This window comes from Anopheles moucheti, chromosome 2 (genome assembly GCF_943734755.1).
Source record: "Anopheles moucheti chromosome 2, idAnoMoucSN_F20_07, whole genome shotgun sequence".
NCBI classification, from domain to species: Eukaryota; Metazoa; Arthropoda; class Insecta; order Diptera; family Culicidae; genus Anopheles; species Anopheles moucheti.
Genome location: NC_069140.1, coordinates 76,686,504 through 76,696,916, shown reverse-complemented (window position 1 = coordinate 76,696,916; position 10,413 = coordinate 76,686,504). Strand labels below are relative to the sequence as shown.

Sequence of the window (10,413 nt, the reverse complement as noted above, 5' to 3'; positions counted from 1 at the left end):
GCTACGCTGCCGGTAAGAAACTGGCCGCGAGTTCGTTCAAGTCATCAAGCCCACTACAGCGTTTATGGTGGTGAAGTAGACGAGCGTTCGTGTGCGTGTGGCGTATTTTGTTTGAAAGCAAAGGTGGGGGATGGCCACCGATCGAAAGCCAATCTCGGCCAGTGGAGTGCGTGCATGATCGAGGGTGCTCGAGCTCGTTCGTTGTTTTTTTGATCGCTCGCCGAAATGACCGGCGCGATAGTGTGTGCAACCCCCAGAGTGGCGTGTGCTGTGTGAGTGCTAAATGTATTGTTGTATTTCGGTTTCCAGGGCTTGTTCAACAAACATGTTCAGCCTTAAAGTCTCCTTAAATTGACGAGATGTAAACATAAATGGAATGCCAAGTAATTTACGGCTGTGCATTGAAAGTAACTTTGGGGAACTTTGTCGAATATTCGAATTCGTAAATTGTTGCTCAAATGAAAAGAATTCGATCTCGATTAAATTTCTACCTAACGCAATAGAAGACGTATCTTCGTCTAGGAAATTGATTGGGGAATTCCCCGACAAAAACCAAACACGATCGTATTCTTACGCGAAGCGCTAGCGTATATATAACCTGCGTAGCAGGAAGGAGAACCTTACAAAAGCATATGGAGCATTTCGACGTGATAAGTGTGATAGTGATCATGCAAACAAATCATCAGTGGAGGTGCTCGGGTTTTACGTGGAATTTATTTTTGCATTTGTTTACAAAACGATGGGAACGCCACCGGGCTCTGGCATTGGGGCTTTTCCCGGCTAGAGCTTTGCTGCTAGTCGAACGGGTTTTTGAGCTGGGCATTAAAAAAAACCCTCGGAGATCTCGTAGACATGTAGCCAAAGTAAGCAGTTTAATTTTATTATTGTTTCAGATCGAGATGTACGAAGTAACAACTCGTTGGTTTTTTTTCCATCTCGAGTGAATCATTAATATTCTTCGACATAATTCTAGCTTAATGCAACCGGTTTTGTGTCAGTTACCTGCCCCAAACAAGAAACGCGTTTCGCTCCCTGTTGATAGCACCACTGAGGCAGACTCCACCAACTAAATCTGTGAGGAATTATATTGTTAGAATTAGAAAGCCACCAACATTCGTTTGGGTGAGATTGCGTTGAAGATGCTCAACTGTTTTAGGGTCAATCGGTTAATAAACCGAGAGTTTCCTGGCAATGGCACATGGAAAGCAGTCGTGTGATTATTGTAAACTGTTTCGTGCATGTGCGGCTGATAATGCGGCGCAGAGCTGTGAGCTCCTAGTAATAACATAAAATAATCTACAAATAGTGTTTATACAATATTAAAGCAGTTACTTCAGCACATGCGTTTCATTGTCACCGATGGCCATGACACAATAAAAACCATCGCATGATAGGCAATTGTAAAAGTAACACACACAAAAAAACTCCGAACTTCTGAGGTCTTGATAACCTCCCCGTGCTCTCGGGGTTGTTTTCTGATTACATTGGGCAAAGATTGGCTTTGCATTTTCGAATAACAGAGCTGGTTCTTGACAGTGTGCTTGTGTGACCGTGGCCGCTTTTAAATGCCAAAGGTTATGAGGGATGATTTTCAAGGCTTTTTTGCCTTCGTTTGTTATGCCACGGTGATGAAAGCGGGTAGCATCGGTTGGTTTGTAGCATATGAAAAACCCCTGTTTGGTGTTTATGGAATAATGATCTTTTTATTTTCTGTTGGATTATGCGATGAGTGATAAGTTAACTGGGAATTTTCATCATGGCCATTGACCTTCGTTTACTCACGAAGCCGTGTAGTAGGTCGGATCGACCTTCAACGCGTTCAGATTGTCCACGAGCCAGGAACGCACGGTGTCCACGTCCGCGTACACTCCGGGTATGTTCTCATCACCGCATCCGATACCCCAGGCAACGATACCCGCCTGATAGTATGCGGTTTGCGAACCTGGCAGCAGGCATACCAGAGCGCCACCCCCGTCGCCGGAGCACACGTCCGCATCCTTTTTCCCTCCGGCACACAGGAACGAACTGTGCAGCTTGAAGCCTGCGCCGAGACGTGTTTTCCGCAGGGCTGTCTGGCATTGGGCCTGATCGACGATCGGCAGCGTGACCCGTTTCAGTATCTGCTGGTAAACGCCGGTCTGTCCGAACCTATCCTTACCCCAACCACCGGTCAAACACTCCGTACCGACCGGAGGCCGCACACTGGGCGGTGGTAGACAGATTAGCTGGATGTTTTCTGCCGCCTCGAACGGTTTTTCCAGCACCAGCAGAGCCACATCGTAGTGGTGCTGCTTGTTGTAACGGTCGTGTATCAACACTTGCTTCACTTTGGCGTCCTGTTGTGGGAAGAAAGCGGATCGTCGGTGTAACGTACGCGTATACGCACGGGATGAGAAAGTTTGGTGGTGAAAGTTACCTGATAGGGGAGTACTTCGGATTCGGTCCGGGTGTCCCATTCACCGGCCCGCACTAACAAACTGCTGAGGGACTTTTTGTTAACGCAATGTGCCACCGTAAGGGCCACATTCGGTGCGAGAAGGGAGCCGACGCACGCATACACTTCCTTCTCCTCGGAATCGAACAGCTTTTGCAGCTCTAGAACCAGCAGCGTCCATGGGAATTCGCCTGTGAGATGGATTAAGATTGAGGTTACGGATTGCAACAAACTCTTCGCTAAATTCTGCCTACCAAATTCGGATTCTTCCACCTTTCCGGCGCCGATACGAAACCCTACACCGTTACTGTTCCGCTGACCGCACGGCTGGAAGCTGGTTGGTTCGTGTGTGAGCGGTTCCTCAAGTTCCTCGCCCGGTGGGCAGCACACATCCAGATAGTGAGGACAATTGCCGACAACGTCCGAATTTTGCTGACCTATACGCAAATCCACATCCGGTACTGCATCGTCTTCATCCGACAACTCCCGTTGACATTTGTTTCGCGGCAAACATTTCCCATCGCAAGACTGCGGAACCAAAGAACGCAAAGGGGGTTAGCTGTAGTAAAGGAAGTTAATTTCATACACAGCGGTTTCGCTTCACTTACCTGCCCGTGGATGGCCGGTAGTTCCACTACCAACACTACCAAACAGGCCACCGTGAGTGTTGCTAGCAGATTCATCGTGCACGTGGCCGAGATGATGCTTCCCTGTGGTTAGCTGCGTTTGTGTAGCACGTTCGATCAGGGCGGCCCAAGGAATACTGCCTCGCAGCTGGATGCGTCTGTGCCGCTGGTCGCGTTACAGTATCACAACAAAATCGGTTCCACTACAAGCGTGCGCTGTACAGGACCGGTGGCAACGATGACCCTTCGAAGACGGCGATGACCCGACGACTACGCGCGCTGTGTCCCAACACGACAACCAGCGTGTGTTCGACGAAGTGGTGACGGTGGTCTGCTTGGAACTGGTTTTTTTCCCATACACCGATCGCTAACGAACACGATCGGATGGCGCTGTAACGAGAAGTTCTTCTAGCCGCTTGCTGCAATATCGTTTCAGATGAAGACTTTAACAGCTGTTTATGGGCGATTGTTAATAAATTTTGTATAACTTTCGGTGCAAATGAGGTTCGATTGTGTCTCAGCGTGCACCAATACCAAAGGATGGTCATATGGAATAGTAGTGGCCCAATCGACTGCAAGCGCCATCTATTGTGAAATATTTTAAAGTATACTTCAGAAATTGTAGAGAAAGCGGTACACCAAAGTAGTGCATAATGAACAAAACGTAGATGCCTTCTTCAGCCGATCTTTCAAGCAAAAAAAAAAATGCATCGAAACGAAAACCGAAAGCAGCGAAACACGCGTAGATGGATCCTCCGGTTGATCCTTCTAGAAGGTGAAAGAAGCGAAAATTAGCAACACAGACACAAACGTCGTCGGGTTCGCCATATCGCACGAATGACACTCCGCATTTGCTGGGAATGTTAATGAATTCCCTTCTGCTTCTTAAATATTCCTACCATAATCTCACGATTTTTTTTCGGTTCTTCAATGTGTGAATTAAAAGACCGGTTTCTTACTGTCCGTTTTACGGTTCGATATATACTGGGCGATGTAAATTTCTTTGTCCACTTGCAGAAGGTACGATCGCCGACGCACGAGATGGTTTGTTCCTATCCGCTATATTAAATTACTAATATTACTAATTTAATTAAATTTAAATTTCAAGCTGCAGGGTTGTAGAATTTTTTAAAAAGTATTTTAAGAAAACAAAAATCTGTTGTCTTGATGCCACATCGTAGCGGATCAATTTTTATATTTATATTCGTATCTCGTATCAGGATACTAATCAGGGGTTTACAATGGATTGGATATGGCTAGCCTACCTTGCTGAAGCTTATTCGCATAGCTTTCGCGAAAAAAAAACTGAGATATTGATAGTGAAACATTAAACACTTTACTTGATCACGAAAAAACTGAATACAGGCGGATTTAAGAGTAGTGAAATGAACAAAACGAACATTTTGTTTGAATCCGCAAGTACGTAAAAAGGCTGACCGATTTAGCGTTCACTAATTTTTTTTTTCGCTGTACTCTATATATTGTAAAACCCTGCACTGAGTAAACTATTTCACATCATGTTAAGAGATATCCTTCAAGGTGAACAAATTTATGGAAAATATTCAAAATACTGTTGAAGAATCTCTCGCGTAATGTTGTAAAAATACGCACCGGGTCTCTTTATCCTGTTTCGTTAATAACTTGTAGGGGTTGTACAAATGTCACAGAAGAAATTGTTTTAATTGTCAGAAGTATTCTTTTATCTATTGGGGTGGCTCGGTGTTGTATTTCGTAGCAGTGCTGATCTTCACTCAACAGGGGGCCGATCCAAAACCCCATCAGGACAAATCCCCTAATCCTAATCCTAAGCAGGCCTTGACTATTTTAAAGTTTTTGTCAGGAAAAAAAACAAAATTTCTTCATCCATACTGTGTACCGTGGCAAAAATCAGTCCCAATTTAACAGGTGATCAACGCCGTCCATGATAAATTCGAGGCTACCCCAAAAACATGTTTTGATCAACACTATTCGCATGTGTCACCGTGTCCTTTCGTTTAATAAAAGTGAAATGTTTCAACGGTTTTTGTGTGTCGCAAACAAACAAGCAAAAACAGCAACCTATTGGTCACCACGTCAGGGACGATTTCTGCACTGAATGATACAACCCGATATAACATTTTTAATAGTTAATCTCGAGAGGAGAGATGTACAGTGATTAGGTCTTGCATACAGATGAAGAATTAATGTACCAGCGCGGCTAATGATAACCTATTCCTTCCCCTAACAATCTTCGGTACTTTAAAGCTAGTCTTTCGACGGCGCACGATCGCAGAGATCGTAAAGATCGCATCACCCATTCGGGATCCCCGAACCGTTACGTAAGCAATGCTCCCCCACCGGTATTGAACCTTGGCGCTTCTTTTGCGGTTTGGAATGGAATTCTCATCCACTGTGTAGCTTCAGTTGGGTGCTAGCAGCTAGTACAACTTGTTCATCAGCTGAAAAGTCGAATAGCACTCTATCGGTTGCATTTTGTGGTATTCAAATGTTGGTTTAGTGCAGTGTAATGAGGTCTTTACGTTGGAAAGAATTTACCTTCGCACGGGTATTATTGTTCGTTGTGCTATGTTTCCACAATTCTGAAACATCGTTTAGCTGTAACTGTGTCGCGGAAAGCCTTTGTCCAGCGCCGGATGTGGATTTACGGCTTGTCGCTGCGGACGAGGAATGTCCGGTGGGAATGTTGTGTTGCGATGTGCCGGTGGATGACAATCCGACCCGTTTATCGGACGAATTAGACGGACCGTTCTGTGACGGGGCGTGTGTATCGGATCTATCCGAGTGCGATGCATGTGAGGAGTGCGATGAGTACGGCACGGATGTAATTGACATCCGTACGGACGATGACAAACGTTGTCCCGTCAGTCAGTATTGTTGTGGGACGAACCTGGAACAACCTGCAGCATGTGACGGAACGTGTCTACCGAGATCTCAGTGTACAATGTTCGCACCTGGAGTAGACTGTGGCGAAGGGAATGTTTGCTGCCGTATGGAACGTACATCGTGGGTGGATATGATCAACGATATCAATGGCATGGCGGGACCGGACACCGACGACGCAGGGCGGCGTCCGTGTGCGTGGGGCGAACTGCAAGAAGATGGTACCCGTGTTCCGCCGTGGTTGGTTTCGGTCTGGGCAAGGGTTGAAATCATACCCGGTCTTCAAGCCGATCAGTTTGTCTGTGGTGGTGTACTGGTGGACCAATCGCTAGTACTGACGACGGCAAGTTACGTGCAAAATCTGCCCAAGGAGGAACTGTTTGTAAATGTCGGCGATTACGATATATCAAGCCGTTCTGCGCTACGGATGGCAAATGTGAGTATTTTAAGTTGAATTTTATGGGTGGTGGAATTAATGGTGAATGGAACTGTCATGTAGATCGTCAAATGTAGCTTAATAGGTTGCTTTGATGTTTAGTTTAATGATCATACGAAGATGTCTAGAAAAAGATTAAGCCTTTTTCGTGTTAGGAGCGAGGCGTAATTAGCCAATTATACTCCACTAGAAAAAAAAGTTAAAAATAAAATCAGTTTCAAGTGTTATTGAGCATTCCGTTTGCATCATTAAACTGTCTGGAAATATGTACAAAGGTCACGACGATATTTTACATCTGAAACTTTTCTGATATAAGCACCTTAGAAGAACCAATAGAAGCAGTTTTGACGGATGATTTAATAAGTCCTTAATCAAATCCAGCTGACTTTAACTACAGTCGTACATGCTGCCGGCATCATTTAAAATTGATCATTGTTTTGCGAACGATTCTGATATTTAAATGGTTAAAACTTGAAGTTGTGTAAGAAATCTTATCTATATTAAAGCAGAGTTTCCTGCATTTTCTGCAAAATTTAGACAATGACATTGAAATTGGTTTCAAAGTTAGTGCCGCGTTTTGGTCAGACGTCGATTCCCTTTTTGAAGCTGCTAATGGACATTACCTAAAATATTTTCCATCTTTATAAGGCAATGGATGTAACTGGGATGCAAATCTCACCGCCAGCTTCATCATTTATTCTTATTCTGATATATTTCCCTGCATTGCCACAAGGGCTATGCGATGTGAACTTAAACCAGTAATTAAGTGGACCAAATTTAGTTATTAAGTTTAAGGGATTATAGGAGGGTTAATTAAGGGATTAAGTTGTCCAAATCGGTCAAACAATCCGAAGGTTTTTTCGAAGTGAGCACTGATTTGTTCAACAAGAATGAAGTAGAAAAGTTGGAAAATCACTGCAATGTTTATGGCTCCGGAGAGAGAGAGAGTATCATAAGCTTACTGAGCTCTCCACGTTCCACAAACTGACTAAGGCACAAATTTATAAGTTACACAAATGTACCTATCCAAACCAAGGCAAGGTAGACCACGCTCAACATTATCTACGAAATCAATGTGGTTGAATAAATTGTAGTCAATGCAGGTGTGAATAATTTTGCAGCACAGCAAATAAAAGGTGGAAATTGGTTTCTCAATGTTACATAGCAAACAAACAAAATGTACAAATATGTGTCAGGCATAATGGATATGCCTCCTACTATTGGTACACTTGGGCAGAAGATAAATGTATCCATCATGTAAAGAAATCAGTCAAAAAACACCTCAAATTTGCATTCCTTTCGCAAACTATCGCTTTCGTGTGTTTTTCGAATTTGTATACTTAAAATAAAGAAACTACGAATGTACAAGAATTTTGGGAAAACAAATACAACAAAAATATTATTCAAACACAATACGACTAGCAACATCGGTTGATTGGTTGATGAGTTATGAGGTAGTAAAAAAAAGGTTGACAATTTTGAGCATCTTTCTTGTGAAATAGCTCAACATCCGTTGTCTGTCAAGGTCTGTTGCGGCCTTAGTTCATCCTATTCTAGTGTGTATTTCGTCATCATATTCAAATTGACCCGCATCCTAATCGTACTAATCGTTCACTTCCTTCCCATCTAACTCTAGAACATTTGAATGTAGAGGTTAAAGAAGTAACACAGAAATGCCATTAAGGTTAAACGAGTATAATTTGCATTGCATCAACAAATGTATCAGAAAGACAGCTTCAAAAATTGCTCATTTCACCTCTGTAGATCTACACCCTGGCGGAAAAAATCATCCACGAAGACTACCGTCCATCCGAACCAGTGCGCAACGATGTTGCACTGTTGCGCCTGACAGAAAAGGTTCGCAACGGACGGTGTGTTGCAACGCTTGCTGCCTCATCTGAGAAGCAGCCAGACAGCAGCTGCTACACGATCGGATGGAACCGTACGCTGCTTGCCACGAGTTCCGGACATCCCAAACAGTACCCGGTACAAGTGACCACCTTCCAGGACGATCTGTTTTGCGCACCCGGGACGATCTGTCTCGATCATGGAGGAGACCGCTGTAATGATGACTCCCTAAATGGTTCGGCAGTGGTCTGTAAGGAAGGTAGATCGCAAGATGGCTGGATGCTGAGAGGATTGCTGGTTAGCAACTGTACCGGAGTGGCGATCGAGAGTGTTAACGCGTGGTTAAATCACCAGCGAAATCCTGGATTCGTTCAGCAACCAAAACCAGCCGATCCGTCCCGTCAGTACTTGCCTGTGCTATGACCGTTGCAAAAGCTGCATTCTAGAACTCGTACCGCTTATATATAGTTTATGGTTGATATTAAACAAAATAAAAAAGGTTTCCACGTAACGCTGTTCGGTTTGTCGAAAAGTATGCTTTTATTCAATGTGTAAATGTGTGTAGGACAAACAGAGTTACTTCTTACGGCGTGTATACATAGTCCCTTGAAAGAATGCTATGATCCAATAGCTGGTTATCGATCCAGTCGCGGAAGAAGGCCACATTACCGTACACACCAGGGATACCGTTTTCACCGCATCCGATACCCCACGCAACAATACCGGCCTGATAGTAGTGCTTCGAAGAGCCTGGGATCGGACAGACGAGCGGAGAACCACCGTCACCGCGACACGTATCCTGTCCGGCAACGCCTCCAGCACACAGGAAGCTCTGGTGAAGCACGAACCTTTTGCCAAGACGAGTGGTGCGCAGTGACTGTTGGCACTCGCTCTGTGGCACAACCGGGAGCTCTACCTTCTTCAGAATGACCTGATATTTGCCCTCCTTGCCGAAGACGTTCTTGCCCCAGCCGGAGGCGAAACACTTGCTTCGATCGAACGAGGTTCCCTTCGGTGGAAGGCAGATCGGTTGTACGTTTGCCGCTGCTAGGAAGGGTTCGTTCAGAATAAGCAGAGCCACATCGTTCGCCAACGAACCCTTGTTGAAGGCTTCGTGGGTGATGACTTCAGCCACACGTCTGTCTTGATGTTGGTACAACTCATCGCGTGTTTGGGTATCCCATTCGCCGGCACGAACCAAGAACTGATCCTTCTGCATATTGTACACACAGTGAGCTGCGGTCAAGGCGACGTTCGGGGCGATCAGTGAACCACCACACTGGTACACGTTCAAATTACTACCGGTGGTAGGTTTTTGGACAAGTAGTGCCAACATCCACGGGAACTCACCGTATTCCGACTCACCATTCAAGTTACCGATCATTTGGAAGTCTATGCCGTTGGTGTTACGCATCCCGCACGTTTGCCGGTATTCGAATCCATCATCGGCTATGGTTTTGCTCACTGATAGTTCCGATGGATTGGCCACTGAATCAGCCTCGCAACAGACTTGCAAGTAGTGTGAGCACTCAGATTCTTCTCTAACACGAATATCAATAATACCCGCACCGTCCATGTTGATCCCATTGTCAGTGCAAAGATAGTACGGCACACATTCGCCGGTACAGGTCTGAAATTGAAAGTATTAAAGTTAAACTATTGTTAAAGCGTTTTCCAATCAATGGATATTCTTTCTGTATCACTTACATCGGATTGAACTGAAGCAGAAATTTGAGCGCCCGCAAACCCAACGGTTGTGACAATTGCGAGTACACGAACACTAATTCCCATTTGCATGATGTCTGCCAGTTCATCAACGATCAACGAAGTACAAGGCACACAGAATTAAAGTTTTGGCTACACACAGTAAGGATGAACCGATCACCGAGACGTGCAACGTCCTCCACGTTCCGGAAAAGAGTGATCGTGGCAAGAGCTTAGTTTAGAATACCATTAACTCGTTTTGCAACTGCAAGGTTCGGAACTGAGCTTCGGTTCAGGTTTTCTCAAAATAGTCACACAATAGTCCCCTCAGTTGTGGAGATATTCATGAAACCTCGCTAGTGACAAGTTTCCCACACTACCGAAGAGTTTTGAATTTTATCTATGGCTTTTTAAAATTTAAAAAAGTATAAAGATAATTCGAATTGGAACGATAAATCGCGATGTTTTAGTTTCGTTGTAGCGAA

General features: G+C 44.6%; 3 protein-coding genes across 3 annotated transcripts; 1 reads left to right on the top strand and 2 right to left on the bottom strand.

The window, feature by feature from the left end:
* Positions 1 to 1,683: 1,683 nt before the first annotated feature.
* LOC128301503 (phenoloxidase-activating factor 2-like) lies at positions 1,684 to 3,318 on the bottom strand. The gene is made up of 4 exons (XM_053038069.1): positions 3,043 to 3,318; positions 2,689 to 2,962; positions 2,417 to 2,625; positions 1,684 to 2,336 (listed from the first exon to the last, which is right to left on the bottom strand). The coding sequence occupies exons 1-4, from the start codon at positions 3,115 to 3,117 to the stop codon at positions 1,779 to 1,781; spliced, it is 1,116 nt and encodes a 371-aa protein (XP_052894029.1). The 5' UTR covers positions 3,118 to 3,318; the 3' UTR covers positions 1,684 to 1,778.
* Positions 3,319 to 5,566: 2,248 nt separating this feature from the next.
* Positions 5,567 to 8,676, top strand: LOC128299161 (uncharacterized). Its single transcript, XM_053035035.1, has 2 exons — positions 5,567 to 6,376; positions 8,141 to 8,676. The coding sequence occupies exons 1-2, from the start codon at positions 5,567 to 5,569 to the stop codon at positions 8,645 to 8,647; spliced, it is 1,317 nt and encodes a 438-aa protein (XP_052890995.1). The 3' UTR covers positions 8,648 to 8,676.
* A 131-nt stretch (positions 8,677 to 8,807) lies between these two features.
* Positions 8,808 to 10,021, bottom strand: LOC128299150 (phenoloxidase-activating factor 2-like). Its single transcript, XM_053035024.1, has 2 exons — positions 9,932 to 10,021; positions 8,808 to 9,854 (listed from the first exon to the last, which is right to left on the bottom strand). Exons 1-2 carry the CDS (start codon positions 10,019 to 10,021, stop codon positions 8,808 to 8,810), a joined length of 1,137 nt encoding a protein of 378 aa, XP_052890984.1.
* Between the last annotated feature and the right edge of the window lie 392 nt (positions 10,022 to 10,413).

Excerpts from the sequence above, each read along its gene's own strand:
- LOC128299150 (XM_053035024.1), bottom strand. The coding sequence starts at position 10,021 with ATGCAAATGGGAATTAGTGTTCGTGTACTCGCAATTGTCACAACCGTT. Across the intron at positions 9,855-9,931 it reads CTGCTTCAGTTCAATCCGAT|ACCTGTACCGGCGAATGTGT; the intron begins GTAAGTGATACA and ends TTTCAATTTCAG.
- LOC128299161 (XM_053035035.1), top strand. The coding sequence starts at position 5,567 with ATGAGGTCTTTACGTTGGAAAGAATTTACCTTCGCACGGGTATTATTG. Across the intron at positions 6,377-8,140 it reads CTGCGCTACGGATGGCAAAT|ATCTACACCCTGGCGGAAAA; the intron begins GTGAGTATTTTA and ends TCACCTCTGTAG.
- LOC128301503 (XM_053038069.1), bottom strand. The coding sequence starts at position 3,117 with ATGAATCTGCTAGCAACACTCACGGTGGCCTGTTTGGTAGTGTTGGTA. Across the intron at positions 2,963-3,042 it reads TACCGGCCATCCACGGGCAG|TCTTGCGATGGGAAATGTTT; the intron begins GTAAGTGAAGCG and ends TTGGTTCCGCAG. Across the intron at positions 2,337-2,416 it reads CCGAAGTACTCCCCTATCAG|GACGCCAAAGTGAAGCAAGT; the intron begins GTAACTTTCACC and ends TTCCCACAACAG.